At 42.9% G+C, this 26,473-nt stretch overlaps 3 protein-coding genes across 3 annotated transcripts in view; 2 read left to right on the forward strand and 1 right to left on the reverse strand.

The window, feature by feature from the left end:
• Positions 1-563: 563 nt before the first annotated feature.
• Positions 564-4,045, reverse strand: LOC308155072 (adapter SH3BGRL-like; the record flags this gene model as incomplete). Its single annotated transcript, XM_080528310.1, has 4 exons — positions 3,983-4,045; positions 2,260-2,445; positions 1,791-1,871; positions 564-599 (listed from the first exon to the last, which is right to left on the reverse strand). The coding sequence occupies exons 1-4, from the start codon at positions 4,025-4,027 to the stop codon at positions 564-566; spliced, it is 348 nt and encodes a 115-aa protein (XP_080384436.1). The 5' UTR covers positions 4,028-4,045.
• A 760-nt stretch (positions 4,046-4,805) lies between these two features.
• On the forward strand, positions 4,806-8,123 carry hmgn7 (high mobility group nucleosomal binding domain 7). The gene is made up of 6 exons (XM_080528813.1): positions 4,806-4,944; positions 5,782-5,802; positions 6,018-6,047; positions 6,171-6,218; positions 6,781-6,888; positions 7,386-8,123. Exons 1-6 carry the CDS (start codon positions 4,930-4,932, stop codon positions 7,431-7,433), a joined length of 270 nt encoding a protein of 89 aa, XP_080384939.1. The 5' UTR covers positions 4,806-4,929; the 3' UTR covers positions 7,434-8,123.
• Positions 8,124-8,622: 499 nt separating this feature from the next.
• Positions 8,623-26,473, forward strand: part of brwd3 (bromodomain and WD repeat domain containing 3) — a gene marked incomplete at its 3' end in the record, with an annotated part of 45,129 nt that continues 27,278 nt past the window's right edge. Inside the window, exons 1-18 of the mRNA XM_080529918.1 lie at positions 8,623-8,836; positions 8,992-9,050; positions 9,149-9,178; positions 9,355-9,414; positions 10,404-10,554; positions 11,003-11,101; positions 12,021-12,181; positions 14,266-14,487; positions 15,044-15,144; positions 15,350-15,420; positions 15,772-15,872; positions 16,021-16,061; positions 16,183-16,287; positions 17,079-17,229; positions 17,903-18,037; positions 18,173-18,301; positions 25,134-25,359; positions 26,059-26,196. Of these exons, the coding sequence (XP_080386044.1) occupies positions 8,803-8,836; positions 8,992-9,050; positions 9,149-9,178; positions 9,355-9,414; positions 10,404-10,554; positions 11,003-11,101; positions 12,021-12,181; positions 14,266-14,487; positions 15,044-15,144; positions 15,350-15,420; positions 15,772-15,872; positions 16,021-16,061; positions 16,183-16,287; positions 17,079-17,229; positions 17,903-18,037; positions 18,173-18,301; positions 25,134-25,359; positions 26,059-26,196 (2,014 nt within the window). The 5' untranslated portion in view covers positions 8,623-8,802. The remainder of the gene's footprint in view (positions 8,837-8,991; positions 9,051-9,148; positions 9,179-9,354; positions 9,415-10,403; positions 10,555-11,002; positions 11,102-12,020; positions 12,182-14,265; positions 14,488-15,043; positions 15,145-15,349; positions 15,421-15,771; positions 15,873-16,020; positions 16,062-16,182; positions 16,288-17,078; positions 17,230-17,902; positions 18,038-18,172; positions 18,302-25,133; positions 25,360-26,058; positions 26,197-26,473) is intronic.

Genomic DNA, 26,473 nt, shown 5'->3' on the forward strand with positions numbered 1-26,473 from the left:
GTGTCCACAATGAAACCTGGGCTCTCTTAGTGGTGGGGTTAAAGTGGTGTGTAGTCAGATTCTTTCTTTTTTCTTTTTTTTTTTAAAGAATGACGCACATGACTTTTAGCTTCAAGTGGTAAACGAGAGGCATGTTTCTTTTGCAGTGGTATGACATATCACCAACACAACTACACAACACTTTTATCTAGAGTAGAGATACAGTACATACACAAAAAGATAACAATAAATCAACTAGATTTTATTAGCAAATACCTGAAAATCTGTATAATTTAGGTATAATATCCCGACCTTTATGCTCATGCTTGCAAAGGATGACAGTAAAAATCCATCACAAGAAATGCACAATTTTAAGACCTTGAATTGGAGAAAAGGTGAACGTTAACTCTGGCACTGAAGTCTTTTATAACCTGGTTATCAGCAAGTTACTTTTACAACAAAGTTAGATCGAGAAGTCATCTGTGTTCCACAGCACTGACAGCGTGATGCAGTATTGGAAGGTGCCAGGGAAGGGCGCTGTGGCCAGCCAAGCCTAAATAAGCTGCTTACTGCCGGCGTCTCTGCTACTGCTGCTCCTGTCTGGCCGAAGCCTCGGCTTCCTGTTGATTACAAGACAAAACAACCTGGGTTGAGAGCACTGATCTGTATAGCATGTACATAGTTCCCTATACATATATGGTTTGTAGTGTACTGTATGTATATCATATGTATATAGATCAGTGGTTGGGATTAATCCATGTTTAAAAGGCATGTTTTGCACAGGGAAAATACAACACTTGGAATGTTATAGATATGAAATGTGTGCAACATTATGCCCTTTGAAAAATGACTAATGCAGCAGCCTACAGAACAAATCTAGAAAAAAGCACAACAAAAAAATAAGCAAAAGCACCGTTAACAAAAATAGGCTCAGCATCCATTGACTCAGAGACCTGTGTCCAAACTCAGTCCACTCACTCACAACTTCACATTCACTTTCTTTCAGTTCATTTCCTTCAACAACGAACTACAACTCGTATTGTGCCAGGAAGATTAACGCCTGTCACCCCTGACCTGGTTTTGTAGTTCTGAATTAACTTGCATTTCTCACATTTTCATCATGATATTTTTCTTTTGCCATGACAACGAGCAGAGAATTCACAGTTTCTTCTATTAAATGGATGATGACCAGTCTTTATTCACTGTCTAACAAACATTCTGTGAGACCTTGGAGACAAAGTCTTCAGTAGATCATTTTCATTTTCCATAAAGCTCAAGCCTCAGTAGAATCAGAGGCTCTGAGTACTAGAACTTGATCTTGCAGGATCACTGGATAAAAGGGATTTAAAACAAAAAGAGGAACTTCATTTTGCCTTCGCTTAATAACTCAAAAACCACAAAACAACCTTCCTCAGGCAGAGCAATTGCAGTGAAATGCTTTCATCATGAACCTCTATAGTGAGGTCTACCCGAACTCTACCGTTTGTTGTGACGGTGCATTATATATTGGTCATTACATTTCAACTGTACCAACAGTACAGAAACAGCTAGGGACTGCAAATATTCTGTATTATTGTTTAGAATTATTACGGTTACATGTACTGTATATAATCATCTCCTTGTGTTTCAATCACAATCGTTTAAAAAAAGGATTAACAGGCATAACTGTTACTACAGTAGAGGGAAACTCATCACTGCATTGTCCAGTCAGCAAGGATGAACACACCATACATTGATTCATGAATCATCACCTTCCAAGTTGTAAACTTAAACAAAAAACAAGTTTTATTTCCCAAAGGGATGTGTCTTACTTTGGAGCCTGGGGGTGCTTTTAGGCCCAAAAAGGCAAACACTGCATGCTCCTCACGGGCATCGAAAAAGGCTTCGTAGTTCTGCAATGAGAATACAAAGGCAACATTTATACACCTTCTTACAAACACACCAGGGATCATTCAAAAAAGTGTCACTTTGTGAACAGCACACAACTATGAACAAAACACAAATGCTCATGAATGCATATCTAACTGGTCAACTATGCAGAGACGGCCTTCGACCTCTTACTCAACACACTTCAATGTGTATCACTTCACTGAGAGTATGGCCCTTTCTCAATTGTTAAAAAACTTGATTTCTCTGTCTCTCTCTCGCTTTCCTTCTCATAAAACTTCGGAGGAGACTATTTCAAGGAGAGGAACATAGACCTTCTCTTCCAATGTGTTTGAAATGGAGGACAGAGGTGACAGCTTACAGCATCCAACATGGCCTCTTGACGACACTCACCCCCAAATATCGTCCTTCTTTGAAGATCTGCGGCGGGAGAGGGTTCCCTGTGAGCGGTCTGAAGTCCTCCGGCACGTTCTCCCTCATCCACTTCCTGTTGTCTTCGCTCGTCACAATGTCACACTCCTCGAAATCAATCTTGTTGACCGCCAGGAAACCCATGATGTCTTGCTGCTGCTTCTTAATCTACAGGCACAAAAGGGATTGTATCCTATCATACGATAACAATAGAACTTATACCAATAATAAAGCAAAGAGAGTTTTAAATTACACAATGGTAAGGGGCCTGGGGTGGACCAGTGGTCTAGCACCACGGTCTACAGTACACACACTATGCCCATGTCGGCATGGGTTCGAATCCCTGCTGACATGTCCTCTCTCCTTACTTTCCTGCCTATCTTCACTGTTTCTGTCCAATACAATGAAAAATATGAGTGGGACTGCCCACACAAATAACTTCAATTACACAATGAGGAAAGGGTCGATTTCAGGATAGGAAGAGAGGTTAAACCTTCTCTCTGGCAATGCCTCAACAGCTGAACTTCATTCTACAGGATGGCCTGGAGACCGAAGCAGACCCAATAAGGTCTCTGCATCCAGGAGCGGCTAAGGCGGTCGAGGCGGACAGCCAAACGCACACCAAATATGGCAGCGGGGAGCCCGTAGTCCTCCAGCTACTCTAACACTACTGTCTGAGGGGTGTTGTTTTTAGTTGGTTGAATGGCGGTAACAAAAAGAAGAACAATTCTGTCATATATGAAAACACAAGAGTAGTAGCCTGTATTAAGAAGACAGCAATCGACTGTATAGGCGTGGTCGTGTGCTCACAGTTGTAACTCACTGGTTGACAAAAGGAGAGCAGATCGTTCTAAGAGGCTAGACTGTGCTCTGACTGAAGCCTCATTTGAGGGCCTCTACGATGAGCTGAGGAATGAAGATCAGCTGTCCAGAGACTGATCTGCTCCAGCTGTTCTGGCACCAGAACCCCACTGTTGCAAGGATCCAGAAATGCAGTGTCGTTTTACGGTATGTACTGTACTGTAGGGGGGTCAGGAGGGGTGGGGGTGGGGTTGGGGGGGAGGGGGTGGTTAACATCTGCTATGAGAGCCTCAGCAGAGAGCCAGTTGTTTGGGTCAGAGAGTTGTTTTAAGAAGACTGACACACTCTCTATGACATGCTCAAGGAACACACATATACAGAGAGGAGAGTTACCAATGATAAACCTATATATATATACAGTATTTTTCTCACATAATTATCTCAACCCAATATCAGTACTGTAGGCTACAACAACAAAAGCGCAAGCATATAATTCATTTCAGTCAGATTGTAATAGACTAGTAGACCTGTGGCAATGACTAAGCAATATCTCCCTGGTCCTCTATGTCAAACTATGAAGATGATTATGCACTTTAAAGATTAGGCTACTGTAGAATATAGCATAAGGCATCTTTCAACATTACTTCACCACTACTCTGGACATCCGGAGCAGAGGTTTCAAATACAACTTTCACTGACTTCATAAATCCATTGTCTCAATAAAGAGACTATATGCTGACGTACTGTAAGCAGTAGGGAGAAGGACCTGCTTTGCTGTACAATAGCGATGGCTTAAAAGCCTCTTTAGCCTGCATTACATGCAAATTATGAACACTCGCCCAGACAATGAACACAAGCTCTTATTCACCGCAGGCAACAACACGATGTTCTCGGGCATTCTTACCGATGTTGATCCGGAGGATGATGCTATGTACACCTTTATCACCATGGCTTTTTTTTATTTTTTATCTCACCCTAAAACCCGAGTGAACAGCGCGCTGACGTCTCCTAATAAATGTCATCCTTCTCTCTCTCTCTCTTTCGCTCTCTCCTCCTCTCTTTCTCCCCCCCCCCCTCCTTGAGAATTGAAACTGAATTGAAATTGTGGGCTACTGAAATTGATAATAGCCTACAGCAACGTTTGCAGGAAAAAGTGCTATACAAATAAAGGTTATTATTGTTATTATTATTATTATTATTATTACTGCTGTTGTATAGACCTACCTAATCACCTCGAGTGTTATTTTCAATTGTGTTATTTTTACAATACAATTACAATAGTTTATATTAGGCCTGTATTATTACTTTTTTAAACCTTTCCAAACGCATGATTTTAAACTTGATAGTCTATGTATTCTTCAATCTGTTAGAGCCTGATCTCAGAACGGCCGACAACATTAAAACAAAAGGAAAAAAGAAAGAAATTACAGTCTTCCTGCAGGCACTTATTTCAACAATGTATCAAACATCTCCTCTGTGAAGTGCTACTCTATAACAATGATGAATTATGCAGTGAATGTCGTGTGTTTTGCGGCCAGAGAGTGCAGACTGTGATAAAACAATGATAATCCTCGTTTAGTTTCACTCACAATTTCGCGCCTAAAATCACTAGCTTGAAAATGTGGTTCTTTTGTGACACCTTGTATCGTCCTGTGATTGGCAGAGCAGAACATCAGTCACCATGTAGCCCCACCTCCCCCCACCCCCATCCAACCCCTGGCTTTAATGTGCTGTATGTTTACTAGTATTAGTAATAAGAGGACGACACTATCGTAAACTGTCAACTCTGAATCTCCCACAAAAAATTGCTCGTTAGTTTCTATTAAAGAAGAAAAACCTTAGGAGTCCACCATGCCCAAGAGAAAGGTAGGCTATGGAGAGATCTAAGCTACTGTATGCGGATATACTTTTTGCCCTTATAAATCAGTCGTGATATTAAACCTTCGAGACAACGGAGATTTATTATGAATGTACCGTATTCATTTATGATCACTCTTGCAAAAATACATGCCAAATAATTATTCGTATTTTTTTGGTTTGCAAATCGCGCTTTATTTCCCCCGATTTAGATCGCTGTGAGATGTTTGTTGAGAGGCTCACAGTCTTGTGTCTGTCTTAAGTCAGGCTGGATCCCTGCTACTGAAACCACAAGCAGCCATGCTTTGCAGTTCCTACCCTATCCATCGCGAACACAGTCAAACAAAACTGATGCCTTTTGAGAGTTAGATGCTTTAAATCGGCGTTGAAAGGGCATAGGAAAATTAAGTAAAAACTCTCATTTTTTCAGTCGACATGATTCAAATGTTATGTTGTGGTAAAATGGACAATTTAAATGTTTTCTTTGTTCATCGCGTTAAATGGGTGCTATTCGCATTTCTAACCGCCAGATGGCAGCGTAGAGCTCCTCCAAATGCTGCCCCTCCCCCTGAGAAATGTAGTCAAACCCGATAAAGGGAAACCCGGTGGCTTCATCACGCATGTCCCGTTGGAACAAAACGGTGTTGCGCTCTCCATTATTTAAAGCAGTTGATACCTGAGATGAATAGAGCCTCTAGATGTGCTAGTTTGTCTGACTTGACTTGACTTATTGTAGACTATACATTCAAATAGGTTTTATGTTTGAGATGTAAAGTTAATATTCCCCCCCCTTTATTCAACAATTGCAGTGTCAAATGTAATCTTTTTTTTTTGTCCATTTTGCAGGGAACAGAGGCTAAGGAGGAGGTACGTGTCTTTGATCATTGTTGCATCTTGCATCATTATGGACATTACAACTTCTTTATCAATTTCTTGTCATTGTATAACATTACATTAACTACTATTTAAGAATATAAACATTATTATGAACATTATAATACATTCATCATTGAAATGGTGAAATATTCAATAGCCTACTATACTTTTGGTTTAGTAATTAATTTCCTTCTTCCTTATATTAGCCTCAGAGGAGATCTGCACGGTTATCAACGGTAAGCACAAAGCACCTTTAATAACAAAAATGTTTTTTTTGTTCTTTAGCCATTTTAAAGTGTGTATTGTTAGAAAAACTCTTGTTTTACTTTTTTGTGTCAATGATCCTCTGTATTTTCCAGAAACCAGCACCCCCCAAAGCAGAGCCAAAACCAAAAAAGCCAGCAAAGGTAATATATTTAAGCACATTTGGAGGCAATGTTTTATGACAATTTCTTTTATCATGCCTGTGACGTGTTCGTAGCCACAAGGCAGTGATTAAAATGTCATAACACATGGACTTGAATTGAGTGGATTACTGCTTTTAGAATGGGTTACCAGCATAAAAAAGCAAGATTCATTCCCAAACCATACATGTTTTGACAAAACATGATGCTGCATTCACTAGCACTGCTTGTCAAGTAGCCAAGCACTGGTTGATAGTTCTAGGTGGTGTCTACGGACGCTATCCATGGTGAAAACAGCTAGGTAACGATGTAAACAATGGCATTTTATGAGTGGATGAGGCTGTAACAATGAGAATTCCAAAACCACCCATTGTATAAACCGCTCTTAAATAATATCTATCTGTTTACATGTGTGTTAGACTGGTCATTTCTCCTGCACATTGACCTGCACATGTCCACTGTCACAAACAGTTTGCTTCACTTGAATTGAACACCAGAAAAAACAGGCTCCACTCTCAGAACTTGTGATATGAACACATGTAACACCTGTCAATGATCCTCACAGAAAGAAAAAGAAGTAAACGACAAGAAGGAAGACAAGAAGAAGACAAAGAAGGTGGAGGAGCCCAAGGAGGAGACCCAGCCTGAAAATGGCGAGACAAAGACAGACGAAGTATGCCATGTCAGATCAGTGACACATCGGACTGTTAATAACATTTCCTAATGATAATAATTATATTTTCACCTGGGATATTATATTGAGAAAATGAGGGTGATTCATCATGATTAGGGTTTGTTGTTTGAATATGCTAGCCTCTTAAACTATGCTCTATTTGACTAATTTCAGCCTAAAAACCAGACCCAAAGTTTGAAACTAAACTGCTTCTAACATTAGAAATATGATGAGCAGATGCAAAAGCAGGATGCCCTTTTGATAGGTAACACCTTGATTTTGTGTGTAGTGATGCTCAGATTATAGTTCAGAAGAACGTACTACACACAAGGAGATGAAGTCAACAATAATGAATTCAATAATCAAATGAAAGCAGAATTTAGGCCCAATTTACCACCTGTGCAGGAGGTTAAGAGACAAGTCAGAGTCATTTATATTTGGAGATTCTCTGACTGTAACTAACTTGGCTGAATGGTTTTCTCTCTTGTGTCTCACAGGTAGAGACCCCAGAAGAGGCTGAGAAAGAGGAAACAAAGACTGAGTAGTCAACGCTGGTGTCCGTCCCATCCCCTCCCTCCCGCGGCCCCCATGTCTCATGTGTTTGCCCTAAAACCTCCATTACCGTATTAACAGAGGAATATTTTTATCAACAATTTTGTAATCATTGGTACAGGTTTTTAGCACAAAACAAAAGCTAAATATGGAGGATTGTTCTGTTGTGCAGTAGTCTTATCAAGTGTTTTAAGCAAACATTATTTTTTTTATTATTAGTGTTGGTATTTGTTGGGAGTTCCCAAATGAACGCTGGCTGGTCGACCAACTGCAGGTGGTATAGTATCACATTGTAGGTTTATCAACTCAGATTATTTGACTTTTGTAGGTGGTTGTATTTTGACCCTTGTATGTGCAGTGTTTTTCATTTGGGGGTTTACTTAATTTTAAATTGATTGTGAGAAAGAGGAATTATACAATATAAAAAGAAATTAGAACATTACAGGCATAATAATGATGTGGGCTCACCTGCTTTTGAAATAATCTTGCTCAGAATTATTTTAATGACACCGAATGATTTTAACGGAGAAAGCGACCTGTTGGATGTCACTTCTAGGACTTTTTGAAAAAAATGTTGTGATGTTTTTAACACTGAAAAAAATGCATCTATTGATATATGCAGCTGTCTGTGTTCCCACGGAAGTTCTGGATGTCTGATTGGACTTTATTAAAACAGTAATTGGAATTTTCCTCATGAGGTTGTACTGTGTGTCATCATGTAAAGACTGTTACTTCATGAAAAATCACAACCCTATTGGTTTTTGCTCAGTATATCACTCCAATTTCCAATCACTTTTAATGCACTACTGTAATATTTGACATAGAGACTGACAGTACACTTCTTGCACATCAAAATGGCAATGAACAATATGGATGACATGTGGATATTTAATTCAGTCAATTTGACTAAGATAGGCTATCAATAATGAGAGCAAGTGTTTCTTATTTATGCATGATAATGATGTGTATAGTGTATGATACTATGCTCAGACCACTCCTCCATTGTTAATTCTGTTTCAGCAACTGTTTATTGAGAACGACCAATAACACAATACAGTGTAGCCTAATCGGTCAAATAACATCTTTAATATGAGACAAACACATTGAGGTCAGCTATCTCCAATAAGACAAGGTGTACCACAGATTGCAGAATGACCTAGCCACCAAAACCAGTGAGTTTGACCACCACCTAGAGGCCGATCATGGAACTGCAGGTGTGCAGCGGCCGGTCGCAGGAGGGCGCTAACAAAGCACAATGTGGTGAGAAGGCTAGGAAGGAAAAGGCCGGACGCAGGGGAAACTATTCAGGTGGCTAAAACACGTAAACATCACTGAATCTAATGCCGCTGTTCTTATCAAGGGATGGCAGAAGAGCAGTGTACACAAATCGAAGCGGGTGAGTGTCGAGCATCTAATTTCTCTGTTGAAATATGAAACACAAACACAGTTTGGAGCTTGTATCAGGTAGCTTCGATAGCTAATGTCAGCTAGTTAGTTAGCCAGATAGCTTAGCTAAGGCTGAATGGCTCACTAATGCGCCTCTGCTTTCAGAATTATATTACCTCATTGCCAGATTTCTGCAGTCGGGACCATGCAAAAAATCTGCACAGGTATGATAACATGACACGCTCTCTGAACACGTGTGATTGTCAGATATCTAGCTTAAAGATGTGAATTATGTGCTAACCGCTAGCGACTGTGTCCATAGATCCTAGTCGAGGAACTGGAGGAGTATGAGGTAAGCAGCGCCGCTCGTGTCTATATGAGCTTATTCTCTGTCTCGTTTCCGTGTTATTGCCGGGTTGTACTTTTGATATTGTTTTAGTTATTGACAGCGGGAGGGACGAGGCATAATGCATATATTAGACCATCTGAGTTTTGTTACGGTTTCTCACCGCGTGTCTCCCCGTTCAGTTGATCCCTAGACGGTGGAGTTGGGACGGCAAACAATGCAAACGAAACTTCGAAGACTGGGTGAGTATTAATATTAGAATATTAATTTATAATCGCCTGTCCACAAAATCCTGGAACTTTTTTGTCTTCGTTAGAATTGAACAGGACAATATCGACATTATTTGCAAACATTTCGATTATATTGATGGTTTTTGAAAATGACACTCTAACCGTGTGTTGGATACATTGTAGCCAAGATTGTTTATAATAAATGAATTTTGGTGCGAAATCTAGCCGTATTGTGTGTGTGAGAGGAGGGGTTAACCGAGGGTAGACGAAAGCGGCTTTTCAAGAGCTTGAGAAATGTCAATCATCGCAGAGAGCCAATGAGAGTCCAGTTACTATTCTATCAAGCTAGGAAGAACCTGCTAAGAGTGATTCTGATTGGCTGTGTGTGTGTGTGTGTGTGTGTGTGTGTGTGTGTGTGTGTGTGTGTGTGTGTGTGTGTGCGTGTGTGTGTGTGTGTGTGTGTGTGCTACAGACATATCGGTGTGTTGGGAATCAACTGCACCTTTTGTTTGCATAATAATAATTATATATTTTGTATTAAAAAAAACTTTCTCAAAGGAGGACACTATAAAGAAAAGGAAAAAGAAACTCAGAATTGCTGCAGTATTGGTGTATGGTCTATGTTTCCAATTGACCTGACTATTGTGGCATACTCCTATTCTCTGTTTCAGAACCTCATATAAAGTTTGCCAGCAGAACAGCGTTAGCTAATTTAGCTTGACCTAACAATATTTAGGCTGCTAGTTGTTGTGTTGCTTAGAACAACTGTCTTAACAAGTGAAATGAAGTCTTTCATGTTTTTGTGCGCTTTTAAATGGATGAAGTGTAGAACCTGTGTTTTTATTTTAGTTTATTTTTTTACTCTGTAGCACTGAGATTATTTTGAATGAAAACTCCAATACAAATAAAAAGCATTATTATTATTATTACTATTATTATTACAAGTGTTGATTGGTCCCACTCTGGCTGCCATGGTAACTGTTGTCCTGATGTGTCTCCAGGTGATGCTGAACCAGCACGTCCCATCAGACTACCTTCTGCGTGTGTGCCAGAAGATCGGCCCCCTGATGGACAAGCAGGCCCCCCCTAGCGTCCCGGGGGTCCAGACCCTGCTGGGGATGGGGAGACAGTCTTTGCTTCGCACTGCTAAAAGTGAGCCTGAGCCCCACGCTTCATGTTCATAACTCTGTATGTGAAGTCTGTGTGTGTTTGATGCTTCATGTTCTTAACTCTGTGTGTGTGATGGTTCCTGGAGGGGTGTCTGGGGGGTCATACAGTATGAAGTGCTATAAATATAACATTATAATATTACTATATATAAATATAATATTACTACTGCACGCTACTGGAATACTTGTATACCATTGGAATACTGTATTATGTTATATTATATTGTACTCCATATCATTGTACACTTTACTACTTGATCAATGTAGGGTTTTTTACTTACTTACGTTACTTTATTATTGTGTTATTATTGTGTTTTGTATCTGAATGCTGCAGTGTCAATGTTGAGGAACCAAAGCCAAAGAATTGGACTCTTGTCTACTTGTACAGTAAGATGTAGTAAAAGCGATTCTGGTTCTGATCTCTGTCTCAGGTTGTAGTCATGCGGTCTGGAGCGGGTCGACTGTGGCTGCGCTCCACCGGGGCCGGCCTCCAGAACCACCGGTCAGTTCTGTCAACCCCCCCAGTGTTGGTAAGTACGTTGTTGGAAACCTTTTGTTTGGTGACAATAAGGGCAAAAAATTAACGCCCGTCAAATGCAGGGAGAGTTTGGCATTGGTGGGTAAATCTGCAAATCTTACCAGGTAATTTGGTGGGTAGCCAACAAATGTTCGCCAAAATATGATGTTTACGTTTCGAAAGGAAACTGGTCACAGTTGTTTTTGGTTGCCGTTGATTCAACATTTGTGACATCCTGCTGCCTCCTCCAGCTCACTGTGCTGCGCGGGTCAAACTGACCCCAGAGTCTGAGATTTCTTAGTTCCAACAACGTCTCAGGTTACGACCTAAAATAAACCCTAACAGTCAAATTGAACTACACGCAATAATATGCAAAGGAAAATATTCAGCAGAATTTTCACAGGGATGGACGCAAAACGTAAAGCCTACAAGAGGTTGGTCCTGTGCAGGGAGTCATGTTCAATGTCAGAAGTCATGCTAATGTATTTTAGGGGATCTTTGTCTTAATTCTTAATGACTTGGAGGCAGGCCCATCTGGCTGGAGATGTTTTGACTGATTCATATTGCGCTTGTGTGATTAATATTGCTGAATATTTTTATTTTTATATTTTATTATTCTGTGATTTATTCTTTATTGTCATTGTAAATTGTTATTATATATTTTTTTAGATGTCTGCAACCTTGTTAATTGTGCTGTGCTGCTACCTGTCTTGGCCAGGACGCTCTTGTAAAAGAAATGTTTAATCTCAATGAGACTTTTCCTGGTTAAGTAAAGGTTAAATAAAAATAAAATAAATGAATATTGGTTTAAAACAAATGTGTCTGGTATCTTCCACACTGGTAGACCAAAAAGTAAATTTTCTGCCCCGGTGATTCAACCATGAATAAAATCCTTTAACCCAAGCTGACCTCTGTTTCTCTCTCTGGTTTAGTGTCAATCATGTGTGGTCGCCAGGCAACAGGCACCGCCCGCTTTGGCCACGTCCTGCCGTCCTCCACCTACCAGCACATGAAGATGCACCGGCGGATCCTCGGCCACCTGTCCTCAGTGTACTGCGTGGCCTTCGACCGCTCAGGCAGACGCATATTTACGGTAAGGCCCCCTTTCCTTCCTTTCCTTCCTTCCTTTCCTTCCTTTCCTTCCTTTCCTTCCCCAGTAGGGTTGTGCTAACAGTGGGCAGCAGAGAGTAGGGTAACCCTAACCATGGAACATTAAAGACTAGTCTTCCTGAGGCACTTAGGTGGCATAGCAGATTAAGCGTCGACCACGTAACCGCAGGGTTCCCGGTTCGATTCCGGCCACGGACATATCCTGCATGTCATCCCTCCTCTCTCTCTCTCATCCATCCAAATTACCTCCCTAGAAAACTCCATGAATGTCAGTGTTTTCAACTAATTAATTATTTTAGCAACTATTGTTTATTATTAATTAATGATTATAGGCCTACCCACATCATTTAGGAAAATCTCTGTTTCTATCGGTTCTTATGAAGCCCTTTAGGCCGACTTGTTTGTATTGTAATTCCTTGCGGGGAATAGCCTACGCAGACGGACTGTGACAGTCACTACAGTTACTGACAGTTACACAAAGACTGCCATAACTGTCGAAATACATTGATTTTAGAATTTTTATTTCCCTGTAGGTAGATATGCTTTACCTCATAGCATAAGTGTAAAATAATAATTATTAACAATTGCTTTGTGACAATAATTTATTAAACGTATAGAAATACGCTGTAGTTTTGAAGCTCACGCTAGCTGGCATGCTAGATGTGGGGGATGAAGGAGGTCGGCATCCATTGACCTCCATTGTATTAAATCGACCGTGTTCAACATTTCCCCTACCGTGTTCACATTGGAATTGTACATTGGAATTCCGATCGTTTCCATGTAAATGCTTTTGGATTCCTTGTTTTGTGGGGAACACAGGGATGTTTGGGTTTGAATTCTACGCCCCGTTCGCCACACCGCCACACAGTGAATCTACAGAATCCCGACGATGATTTTCTGACCCTTGAAACAGCCCGTTGAGAAATGGACAGAGACAGAGGCATGCTAGAATACCTTTAGATTAAAATCTGAGTGTTTTTTTTCAGCAAAAATCACTGTTTTGGAGACCCTAGAAACTGACATTAACTTTTGGAAAAAGAGCATAATAGGCCTCCGTAAAAATAAATTTAGCTTTTTTAGCCTGTTATTTAAACACGCCGGCGCACAATAGTCTATTTGCACTGACTACGGTAGGCTTAGCATGTCTTGTGTTAAATAGAACGATTATTGCTTGCTGTTATTTTATTTGCATAGACTATTCATCAAAAAGCAATATTTCCGTTCCATGCGTTCATATGGGAGGCACTTTTGTGAAATGTGTGCGCTTGATTTTATGCCTGATGTTCTTGCTTTCTGCTGAATCAATGAACAGATCTTCTTAAACACATGGATGTGTTCATTAGCTTATTATTACCTTAGTTAATTCAGTAATAGCAACAGTAGTCAACCACCAGGTTGTTCTGGCTCCTCCATGCGCTAAGTGTTGTGTTCCCGTTGTGAAACTGTTATGACGGTTATTACGATTATTTACATGACAGTCGACCGTTACCCAAAGCTCCCTGATCGTCACAGCCCTTGTTAAGGATATTAAAGCAGTAAAGAAAAGGGAGGGCCGATATTGCTGTTGGGGTTCATTGATTATTTTTCACAGACTGGTTTATAGGGACGTTTATGAGGGAAAGGAGCTGTTTCCTTAGTGGCCCTGTAGGGAAGCACCTGGGTCTTGAATAGGAGGCAACCCGCTGCAGGCCAGGCGAGAGTGCAGAGGAGAGGTGGGACTCAGGTGGGGCTGCAGCCATTGACGGTAATGGCAGGTTTAGCCACATGATTTCTCGTAAAATATCCTTGAAAATGTCCGTGAGCGGGAACCCTCTACGACTTTGAGAAGACGCACTTACGTGTCGACAGTCACGGTCGGTAACGACTCGGTCAGTAGAGCGCGGCACCAGCGACGTGGCTTCGATTCCCTCCCGCCGGGATCACACAGCGTATACAAACAACGTACGCTCAAGTCACTTTGGGGGAAAAAAACATTATCTGCCGAACAGCGTACGTCGTTATGCAAACACGTTTCTTAAGGTTCAGGTTTCTAACAGAGCCCCTCTCCTCTCCTCTCCTCCCTCCCAGGGTTCCGACGACTGCCTGGTGAAGATCTGGTCGACGGACGACGGCCGCCTCCTGTCCACGCTGCGCGGCCACGCGGCCGAGATCTCGGACATGGCGGTGAACTACGAGAACACGCTCATCGCCTCGGCCAGCTGCGACAAGATCATCCGGGTGTGGTGCCTGCGCACCTGCGCCCCCATCACCGTTCTCCAGGGACACGCAGCCTCCATCACCTCCATACAGGTGAGATGCCCCCTCTCTCTCCATCACCTCCATACAGCTGAGACGCCCCCTCTCTCTCTCTCTCTCTCTCTCTCTCTCCATCACCTCTATACAGGTGAGACGCCCCCTCTCTCTCTCTCTCTCTCCCCATCACCTCCATACAGGTGAGACACCCCCTCCCTCTCTCTCTCTCTCTCTCCATCACCTCCATACAGGTGAGACGGGACGGCCCCTCTCTCTCTCCAACGGGAGCCGCCACTTTATCAAACCCGTCTGTGTTGGGTTGTTATTTTTAAGCGGGGCGAGGCGTCTACGTGTCGTGTTTTACGGGTGCATCTCAAAAAATTGTAATATCGTGGAAAAGTTATTTTCCGTCCATTTAATTTGTGCAAAAGCAGTATTGAGTGCATACATGAACATACTTTTCAGAAGTTTTCCACAACTTTTCCGCGATATTCACATTTTTGGAGATGCACCTGTAGAACGGCCCTTTTTTGGGACACACACACACACACACACAATTGCTTAAGAGACGTCCCTGTGTGACACACACCCCTGTGTCTCCCGTCTGCTGTAGTTCTGCCCCGGGGTGAAGGGGACCAGGCGCTACCTGGCCTCCACGGGAGCCGACGGCATGGTGTGCTTCTGGCAGTGGCACGCGCTCAGCATGAAGTTCTGGTGAGCTTCGGGAACGGGAAGGACGACCAGATAAGTCGTCCATGGGGGGCGCGGGGGGGGGGGGGGGGGGTCGATTGATTTCCAACACTCTTTCAGCCACAGCGTCATCCCTCAGTAGTTCCACAGCAGTTTGAGCCTTTTTGAGTTGTTCTGTGATTTACGGTCAACCTAACCTTCTGATGTTGTGTCCCCCACTCCCCCACAGTGACAGGCCAGTCAAGTTCATCGAGCGGTCGCGCCCTGGGGTCCAGATCTCCACCTCCTCCTTCAGTTGTGGTAGGTGCCCTACAGGCGGGGGGGGGGTTAAGCTTGTGTGTGTGTGTGTGTGTGTGTCTGTGTCTGTGTCTGTGTCTGTGTGCGCTGATGCTGTTTGGGGGTCAGCTCAGTCCACCATGTTCCTGTTGGAATACTTTAGGAAGGCTTCCTCTCCCTTCACTGATCTGATGTGATGAGACCTGCTCAAAGCAAAGCTCTTCATTGCATTGCCTCCCAATCTATGAAGTCATGTCATGTCATGAAAGGGAGGCAGGGAGAGGATGCCTTTTTAAAGGTATTTAAACTGGGTTCCCAGAAGTCTTGTGTAACTTCTGGTCTCTTCCACGACACTCTTACCCTCTTCGGTATCAGGTGGGATGTTCTTGGCCACTGGCAGCACGGACCATGTGATCAGGGTGTACTACCTCGGTTCCGAAACGCCCATGAAACTCTCTGAGCTGGACGCTCACACGGTAAGAGGGAGAGGGAGGCTGAATCAATGTAGCTAGCAGGGAAAAAAAAGAAGCGTAACGGGAAACATTCAACAAACATTCAACAATAACTTCTCTCTTCACGTACTTTAAACGAATACGAAACATCTCCTAACTCATCTTCTTCCAGGACAAAGTGGTCGTCGTCCAGTTTTGTAACAACAGTGACAGGTTAGTGTGCACACCCGTTTTTCTGTGTTGCTGTATTTCTACATTTTGACGGAAGCCTCTAAAATCTGTGTCTGTGTGTGCTCCTGTGTGTGTCTGTGTGTGTGTGTGTGTGTGTTCTCAGCTTGAGGTTTGTGAGCGGCAGTCGTGACGGCACCGCCCGGATTTGGCATTACCAGCAGCAGGAGTGGAAGAGCATCACCCTGGACATCGCCACCAGACTGCCGGGGTAAGGGGAGCGGTACTCTACATGGAACAATCTATAGCCTGAATACACGGAGCTAAGGAAAAGACAATTCAAACATGGACCTCTGCAATATCAGAGATAAAAGAGTTGGTGGAATTACTGTGTTCGTAAACTGTGTTGTATGTGGATGTAACCTGTAAATGTTGTACTGTTATGATTTTATGATATACCAAATATAGTGTAATGAAGAACTATGGGGGGGTGGTGGGGTGGAAGGGATGTTATCGCCATGGGGGGGGGGGGTTACCCGTGTGTTTATAGTGGGGGGGGGTAAGATAAAGAAAAAAAGTCAGGACAGACACTTATTTTGTTTGGTATTATAATTTTGAGTTTTTCATGTGTACTGTTTTGTAATAAATAATTGATTACAAAAAAAAGGGTAAGGGGAGCAGTGCTAATAAGAGTTAGCCTTTTAGCCAAATAAGTCGAAGCTGAGTTGAAGTTCCAACCGTTTAATCCCAAGATACGTCAGTCGAATACACCAAAGAATGAGAGTCTCAGCTAATACCGCGGTCAAATATTTGGGGAAGGTTTGACAGTTTAAAAAAATTGGACACCACCCAACCCTACTCAAAAAGAGGAGGTGTCAATCCCAGATTGCCTCTTTTGACGAATAGGGTTGATGAATAGGGTTGCAAAATCCCTGTAAGATTGGGAAACCTTCCGCAAATGTTCTATGGAAAACCCTATGGAAACATTGGAAATTAGCGGAACGTTTCCCAAATGTATGGGAATTTTGCGACCCTATTGATGAATATGAATGTGTCTGACAGGAGCGCTGTGGTGAACGGGGAAGATAAGACCAAACTGGCGGTGACCATGGTGGCGTGGGACCGCGGGGACCGGACAGTCATGACCGCTGTGTCCAACTACCTGCTCAAAGTCTGGAGCTCCACCAGCGGCCAGCTCCTGCACGTGTTAGCTGTGAGTCATGTCCTCTTAACGTCCTGTTCCTCACTGTCTCCTTGTTATAGACAAACAGGTGCTGTTTCTGGTGTCTACTGAGTACCACCTGATTGGGCCTGAATAGCTGAATCTCAAAAGTCTTGTCTTTTGATGCCTTGCCACCCTACCTCCATTGCCTCTTTCTCAAAACACATTGGAGGTGAAGCTTCAAGGTTCCCCCCAGCCCCTCAAATGAGTTTTTGAGAAGAGAGGCTGGGAGAGAGAGAGGAGGTTTTTGAGAAGAGGCTGAGAGAGAGAGAGGAGGTTTTTGAGAAGAAGGCTGGGAGAGAGAGGAGGTTTTTGAGAAGAGAGGCTGAGAGAGAGAGGATGTTTTTGAGAAGAGATGCTAAGAGAGAGAGGAGGTTTTTGAGAAGAGAGGCTGAGAGAGAGGAGGTTTTTGAGAAGAGAGGATGAGAGAGAGGAGGTTTTTAAGAAGAGAGGCTGAGCGAGAGAGGAGGTTTTTGAGAAGAGAGGCTGGGAGAGAGAGGTTTTTGAGGAGAGGCTGGGAGAGAGGAGGTTTTTGAGAAGAGAGGCTGAAAGAGAGGTTTTTGAGGAGAGAGGCTGAAAGAGAGAGAGGAGGTTTTTGAGGAGAGAGGCTGAGAGAGAGAGAAGGTTTTTGAGAGTCCCAACGTGTGTTCTCTGCCTCTCCCAGGGTCACGACGATGAGGTGTTTGTCCTGGAGGCCCACCCCTACGACGCCCGCATCCTGCTCTCCGCCGGCCACGACGGCAACATCTACGTCTGGGACCTATCCAAGGGAACCAAGATCCGCAACTTCTTCAACATGGTCAGTGTCCGTAGTAGTCATGGGAACCGAAGGGTCCTGACATCACACACGACGCGCCAGTACGCTAAAGCACCCTGCCTTTCACGACGCACGCTTGAACCCCTTTGCAGACATTTTACATTATTCTCCTTTCAGATCGAAGGCCAAGGTCACGGCGCAGTGTTTGACTGTAAGTTCTCCGCTGACGGCCAGCACTTTGCCTGCACCGACTCCCACGGTCACCTGCTCATCTTTGGCTTTGGCTGCAGCAGAATCTACGAGAAGGTGAGTTTCTCTAGGAGCCCACCACATCACAGCATGGGGACAAATAGAGAAATTCCATATTACACAAAATTAAAGGTCCTATATTGTACTCTTTTTCAACAAGTTAATAAAAGGTGGGGGTCCCCAAAACAAGCTTTTGGCTGAAAATACCACTCGGATTGTCATGTGAAGGCGTTCTAACATGCCTGTTTCAGTGCTGTTCTCGTTTGTTGTTTCTGTGTCTGTCGCTTTAAATGCAAATGAGCTGCTGCTCCGCACACCACACTCCAGAACAGCTACGGACAGTAGAAACATGCTGCCAAATAATTAATTCAATCAATGGACCTATCGCTAAGCCACGCCCAAAATAGAAATTGTCCAATCATATCACAGCAAAAGTCACTACAGGCAGAAAACTCAGACAAACAACTCGCTAATATCCAGTAGGGATGCTCCGATTTATCGGCCACCGATTTAAATCGGCCGATTTCACTCCAAATGACTCGATCGGTGATCGGCAAAAATGGCCGATCGCAAAAACCGTTTTTTTTTTTTTTTTCCTGGGGAAGACAGATAACTGAACAGAAAACATAGGAGGACGTAACAGTATGTAAACCATGAAGGCCACGTTTATGATGTCTTTTATACAGCCATATCACTGACTTGGGCTTCAGGCCCTAACTGGGTGATAGGCCAGACTTTTACTATGCCATAAAAATGGGTCTGCGTTTGCTTGGTGCCTAATGGATCAAAACTTTTGTCTAAAAAGCAAAAAATATGTAGGCTATCCAGTCAGTAGGCCTACAGTTATGTATTTTTTAAAAAATCGGTATCGGTATCGGTTGATCTTGAGGAAAAAAATCGGTGATCGGTATCGGCCCCAAAAATCCAGATCGGAGCATCCCTAATATCCAGTGGTGTAGTCTACGTGATACGCAGGACTACGCCGTATACCCACTAGGAAAGGCCAAGGATTTGCGTATACCCACTTAAAAATGCGCGAGGATACGTAACGGCGTTTTGTGACAGAACTTTCACACTTTTATTCATAAAATTCACCCCGTCTGAGTTACGAAGCACTTACTTCGAACTTTCTGACATGTTTGTTATCGCATAACCAGTCGTTCAGAATGCTCTCAGTATTTCCCCTACAATTGCCTTGGGTTGGGCGGGCCAGACCTACCTCCACACACAGCTTCGTGCCGCGCTGGAGAATGGTTTTGTTTTTGTTTTGTGTGCGCGTGCGACGCGAGAGAGTTTTTGCAGGGTGAAAGCTCTGCAGAAGAAAGTAAGCAAGTTGAAACGTTAGCAAATATAATTACTGTGTTCTGACAGAGAAAGTTGGTTCAAATTAGTCGTTATTATTGTGACTAGAAAGTGTCTGATTCCATGGTGTCAAAGAACTCGCAAGCTAGCTCAGAGGTGATTAGATTTAATTTTAATTTTAATTTAATTTTGCCATTTAGCAGACGCCTTTATCCAAAGCGACTTACAATTACGAATTACAGGGACATTCCCCCTGGAGTAACTGAGGGCTAAGTGCCTTACTCAAGGGCACACTAGTTTCAGGCGGGATTTGAACTCACAACCTTCCGATCACAAGTCCAACTCACTATCCACTAGACCAGTGGTTCCCAACCTTTTTTGTCTTGTGTACCCCTTGAGCTGTTTTGCCATGCCAGAAGTACCCCCTCACTCATGCGTGTTGATTATTTCCAAAAATGTTCAATTAAACACTAACTTGCAAATATAACATTTATTATACAACAGTTAGTTCCGACCAAGTAATTTGATTGGACAAGAGGCATTCCATGAGTGCCGATATACAGTATAACAGCACTGGGACTTTTAACTAGCCTATCTGTCCACAGCACATGTGTTCTATTACAGTTTTTTCCAATTGCTAACACAATAAAATGACATGCATAGCACAATTATTTAAACTGACACACACAGAGAGCAAAACCTCTTCTCAAGTCTCCAAAACTCTAAACACATGTTCTGCTTTACACACATTTTGCTATTCAAAATGGCACTTTTTAAATGCACTTAACACGGTTCTCTGCCTAAGACACAACAATCTGACATAAAGTCACATGTTTGCCATTTCAAAACACTGCCATTCAAAATTAGACTACATGAGCTAATTGGCCAATACATGTGCCACCAAACACCTCAATGGTTAATTCATTCATCACACACACACACACACACACACTGCCACGAGACAGCCAGCGAACGTCTGTGTGAAGCAGTAGCTGCTCATGCTCTGACCCGCTGCCATGACAAAGAGTTTGAAACAATCTGTGGTTCATTGGCCGGGACTGAATTAAGTTAATCACCTTAACTGCGTCATCCATAACTGCACTTAACTCGGGGCTCATCCTTTTGCTGGCGAGTGCCTCCCGGTGAATAATACAGTGCATCCACTTAATTTCGGGGTTCACCTTCATCACACGCCCAAGCAAGCACCTTACCCGTCATTGCTGCCGCTCCATCGGTACAGATGTGACTGTAGGATTTCCACTCCAGATCGTTGTCTTTGAAGAAGCTGTCAATAATCTAAAATATTCCCTCGCCAGTTGTCTTTCCTGGCAGCGTCTTGCAAAACAAGATATGCTCATTTATGTCAGACTCTTCTTTATAACGCACAAAAGCCAGCAGCTGAGCCTCCCCACTAACCTAGGTCATTTCATCTAATTGCAAAGCGAACTGACCTGCTTGCTTCATTTTATCCACCACTTGTCCGACAATATTTATGGACATATCATCAATCCGACGGGAGACGGTATTGTTTGATAATGGTACCAACTTGAACGCGTCAGCTGCTTTCTTGTCCAGCATAGTTTTAGCCAAAATCATAGCGGCAGGCAAAATCAGATCTTCGGTGATTGAATGTTTTTTTTTTTACTTAGCCACCAGTAATGAAACAGCATAGGACGCCTCCAGTGCTTTGCTTGACACACTTGCCGCTTCCTTCAGTGTAGCCTGACTTGACTTGAACTCTGACAGTTTTCGCTTGAAAAAGTCGTCAGTTTTACCAACAGTTGCTAGGTGTTTGGTGCTCTGGTGTCGCTGTAAATTGGATGGCTTCATTGAATTATTAGCCAGGACTTCGCCGCAGAAAAAGCACTGTGGCTGTGGTGGATCAGCCGGTGTACATGTAAATCCCCACAAAACATATGTTTCCAGATAATAGCGGGGTCCTTTTTTCTTTTTTGCCTCAGTTTTCTTGACCGTTACTGTAGCTGGTCGTTTTAACCATCTGGCCATCTTTGCGGTAGGTTGCCAACTGACAGGCCTAGCTGACTTGCGCGCGAAAATGATCGTGAACATGATTTAAATGTGACGTGACTACCACTTGTGTTACAGTCCTCACCTATCGGGGAGGAACTTAAGTTGCAGCGTACCATTTTAACAACAGGTTTATGAAATGACTTGTATATTTATTTATTTTTTTGGAAGGGGAAATAAATTATAATTCCAAATCTTTCCACGTACCCCCTGCAATCCCCTCACGTACCCCTAGGGGTCCGCGTACCCCCGGTTGGGAACCACTGCACTAGACCACCCCTTAGATGAGCTAGTCTGCTGCACACATGCCAGCTAAAGAGCTAACTGGATGCACTTTATTATTTTACTTAAAGTAGATAAACAATCTTTCTTATTCTGCTAGAATTGGGCTTTATGGTAATACCATAATGGTATATTTACAGTACATGGACTGATGGACAGTGGATTGAAGCATTGGAACAAACCCTCACTCATTGGAAATGTCTGTTTTTTGTAGTTGGACATACGATTTTCTTACAGGTGAGAGAGTAAGTAAAGACAGTATCTGACTCTATTGCCCACAGCAACCCAATATTCAATTAGAATGATGTTATGATTTTATATGAATTCAATGTATACCTCTTATTAAATTATAAATACTCTGGTTGTTATATTTGCCTTTTGGTTGACAGCAAAAGAGGGAGAGAGGAGGATAGAGAGGGAGAGAAGGAGAGAGAGCAGGATGGTGTCGGCACACAAGAGAGAGAGACAGCAAGAACCAGGTGAGAAAGTGGACATGTAGTCAAGACCACATAAGTAGCCTTGAGAACCGATGGTTCTCGAGCCTAACGGCCCTTAGGGGGCAGGAGCCTATCTCCTGTTTCTGTAGCGTGAGGCAGCTTGATGTACAAGTACAGTCCATGCCACCCCCCCCCCCCCAAGGCAGCAAACACCGGTGTAGATGCATACTGTATGCATAAGTGAGTGTGGTGGTGCTTATGGGGTGTCGCTACGGGACAGGTGTCGCTCTGACTGGGACGGCAAAATCACAGTATACCCACTAGAAAAAACTAGACTACACCACTGCTAATATCTAATGGTGAAAAACTTCTAGACAAAATATGCTTGTCATCTTTAAAAACATGTATTACTTGCTGTGGTAAATCAGGAATCAGACATTTGCCAACTCTCGCCATTGTAAGTCATCGAATGTCATTCAGTCTCAGTCAGTCACTGTCAGTGAAGCGTTGTTTGTTTGTCTGAGTTTTCAAAGGGGGCGTGGCTTAGCGATAGGGCCATTCTTGAAGAAGAAACTCATTACACAGAACATTTTATTTAGAGTGTAACTTGTGTTGAGACATACCAAAAGCTTGTAAATATAAGTATACGGTCCCGGTGGAAAGTGAGTCTCAGTGTTGGTAATACCATGTGACCACAGGAGAGGCCGAGGCCTGGAGTCATATTCATACTGGAACTGGAACAGAGCTGCAGACTTCGAAACTTTGAAATGCATCTGGTTATCTGGTCAGTCATGACACGTGTATTGTGTTGTTTACTGACACATGCCTGTACATCCATTTTTCACAATCCACAACCGACCCGCAACAATTCTGTAGCCAAGTTTGGATTTTAAATCAAACAATTACTATGAGGTTAAAGTAGAGATTATCAGATTTAATTTCAGGGTATTTCATGTACATGTTCTTTTAAGTGCTAGACATGCCCAAACCATAACACCCCCTCCACCATGTTTCACAGATGAGGTTGTATGCTTTAAATCATAGTTTCTGAGGGTAACTAGTGGTTTGTAAATCATCCTTTCTGAGGTTAACTAGTGGTTTGTAAATCATCCTTTCTGAGGTTAACTAGTGGTTTGTAAATCATCCTTTCTGAGGGTAACTAGTGGTTTGTAAGTCATCCTTTCTGAGGGTAACTAGTGGTTTGTAAGTCATCCTTTCTGAGGGTAACTAGTGGTTTGTAAGTCATCCTTTCTGAGGAGAACTAGTGGTTTAAGTCATCCTTTCTGAGGGTAACTAGTGGTTTGTAAGTCATCCTTTCTGAGGAGAACTAGTGGTTTGTAAGTCATCCTTTCTGAGGAGAACTAGTGGTTTGTAAGTCATCCTTTCTGAGGGTAACTAGTGGTTTGTAAGTCATCCTTTCTGAGGAGAACTAGTGGTTTGCATCTTGCAGTTGCAGTCCGTTTGCAATTGCTGTTTTTGCAATTTGTTTTCTTTTTAGTGATGTTCCAAACTGCTAATTTTGGCAGGCCAAAGTTTAGTTAGATTCATTTGGCTTCCTTGAATTTCATTGGTCCATGTTGACAGACCTCTAGCAGACTCCAAAGGTAAACTCAAAGCCTAGAATCAATACTAGACGTTCACAGCTCTCTTACACCTGCACAAATGATATGACTGAACACACCTGTATAACCAGAAACCCCAGTCAAGACCATTGTCTCATTACTTTCACAGCGGTCTTCCTGACACTTATTGTCTTAAACAGGGCCAAAATAAACAGAGTTAATGGGTCTAGAGAAATGGAGATGTATGTTAAATGTGAAATTCATAGACAGAGCTATGGATGCAAGAACTGACAATCTATTAAATTAAAATTATAGTTTTAACCAGTGGGGTATTCCATCAACGTTGCTAAAGGAAAATCCAAGCTTATTATGCTAAGTTTTGCAAGATTTAGCCAAATATCTGTGTTTATTTAGATTTTAACTCTCGCAAGATTTATCCGAAAATAAGCCTGAATTTTTCTTTAGCGACGTTGATGGAATACCCCCCAGGCTTTGAAGCTACACAGTGTTTGTTTACATTTACATGGACTAAGGAGCTGATATTTTGGGTTCTGGTGGAGTATTTATAAGTATTTATCTGGTGGAGTAAGTTATATTCTTCAAGAATCTATCTAAGATATCTATCTAAGATATGTTGTATCATTAGTTTGGAGTAAAACATATATATGGATGTACCAATCCCAGATTGCCATGCTGTTTTTATGTTATCTTTATTTTTCATATCTTGACAGTAACGCAAATCGAATTGCGTATCGTATCGCGAACTCTGTATCGTATGAGATGTGCGTATTGTGTGAGCTGAGCGCGTGTGTGCTTCCACATAGATTTGTTGCCATTTATTGAACAAGTTCTAAATTAATCATAGTGGAGTGAGAATGATATCAACTCATAGTTGTGCTTTAATGATTTCATGTACCAAACATTTCGGGAGATACCGTCGTCAGTTTCAAATACTCTCTCCTCCAGATCCCAGACCAGATGTTCTCCCACACAGACTAACGTCCTCTCTCTCCTCCAGATCCCAGACCAGATGTTCTTCCACACAGACTAACGTCCTCTCTCTCCTCCAGATCCCAGACCAGATGTTCTCCCACACAGACTAACGTCCTCTCTCTCCTCCAGATCCCAGACCAGATGTTCTTCCACACAGACTAACGTCCTCTCTCTCCTCCAGATCCCAGACCAGATGTTCTCCCACACAGACTAACGTCCTCTCTCTCCTCCAGATCCCAGACCAGATGTTCTCCCACACAGACTAACGTCCTCTCTCTCCTCCAGATCCCAGACCAGATGTTCTTCCACACAGACTTCCGGCCTCTGATCCGGGACGCCAACAACTACGTGCTGGACGAGCAGACCCAGCAGGCCCCCCACCTGATGCCCCCGCCCTTCCTGGTGGACGTGGACGGGAACCCCCACCCTACCCACTACCAGCGCCTGGTCCCCGGCCGAGAGGCCTGCAAGGAGGAGCAGCTGGTCCCCCAGCTGGGATACATGGCTAACGGTAACACTCCTCCTCACCTTGTCCTGGAACAACCCCGCCCGCCCCCCCCCAAAAAAACAACAACAGTACCCGTGTCTGCTTTTAAGACTCTGATCGAGGACAATGTTTTTGATAACTGCAGTGTAGGGTTGGACGGTTTTCATTTTTAAAATATCTGATACCGTTGAAAGCTTTCGCGAACAAAACTGCGGTTTTTCGTCTAACCGGATTCAAAATTAAATCGTCGTAGGGTTTGACGGGGGCGCCAATTTCAAAAGACAGAGCCCTCTACGATACTGCTACAATACGTTCATGTCGAACACCGGAAGCACAGTCGCAACACGATTAGGCTACTTCATAGTTTCACAAATATATACGTGGAAAGGCACACTTTAGTAGGCTACACCGTGGGCTTGGGCGCCGTTAATGTTTTTGTAGAGACATTTTTCAAAAAAATAAATGCAAACAGCGCTAAAAATACTTTTAGGTTCGTAATGAGACTGTTGGGACATTCGAATTCAACTTTGACAGTGAAAACACAGTGTTGTTTTAATCGGAGTTTAGCAACGTTTATGCTAGTTTAGCTATTTTCAGAAACCCTGTTTTTTTACCGTAAAACCGTCCAGAAAATAAAATCTTGGCAGGATATCTATCAGAAAGCATAATGGTGAAGTGTGAGATTGGTAACCAATTGGGATCTACGCCTTTTTTGTGGCTTAGGTGACGGAGAGGTGGTGGAGCAGGTGATTGGCCAGCAGACTGCAGAGGGTCAGGAAGTAAGCCCATTGGACAACCTGATCCAACAACTGCAGAACCAACAGGAACCTGGACCAGGGGGTCAGCCTGAAGGAGAGGGGGGTATGTTTATGGTTTAAACTGTCAGAAACCCACATATATAAAGCTGAGGTGTAGAATGATGAACATGGGGAGATGGGGAGAGGATGACTTGCTGTGGCCCAGTGGGCGTACTACTGCTCAGGTACTGGTACTAGGTAATGAGGTGTCATTGTAAGGGCGGTGACACTTGAAGGTGTGATGTGTAAAGGATTTAGAATTGGTTTAAAGCTTGTTTTAAACCTCTGCTGGCTCAATGTTTGCAGGGTTCCCACAGGTCCTTAAAATCCTTTAGACTTTT

This window comes from Nansenia antarctica (assembly GCF_963989245.1).
Source record: "Nansenia antarctica genome assembly, chromosome: 4".
Classification (NCBI taxonomy): domain Eukaryota; kingdom Metazoa; phylum Chordata; class Actinopteri; order Argentiniformes; family Microstomatidae; genus Nansenia; species Nansenia antarctica.

What these genes read in the sequence shown, in the direction of transcription:
- hmgn7 (XM_080528813.1), top strand. An exon ending in GAACAGAGGCTAAGGAGGAG is followed by an intron (nt 5,803 to 6,017) that starts GTACGTGTCTTT and finishes TCCTTATATTAG; the next exon opens with CCTCAGAGGAGATCTGCACG. An exon ending in GCGAGACAAAGACAGACGAA is followed by an intron (nt 6,889 to 7,385) that starts GTATGCCATGTC and finishes TGTGTCTCACAG; the next exon opens with GTAGAGACCCCAGAAGAGGC.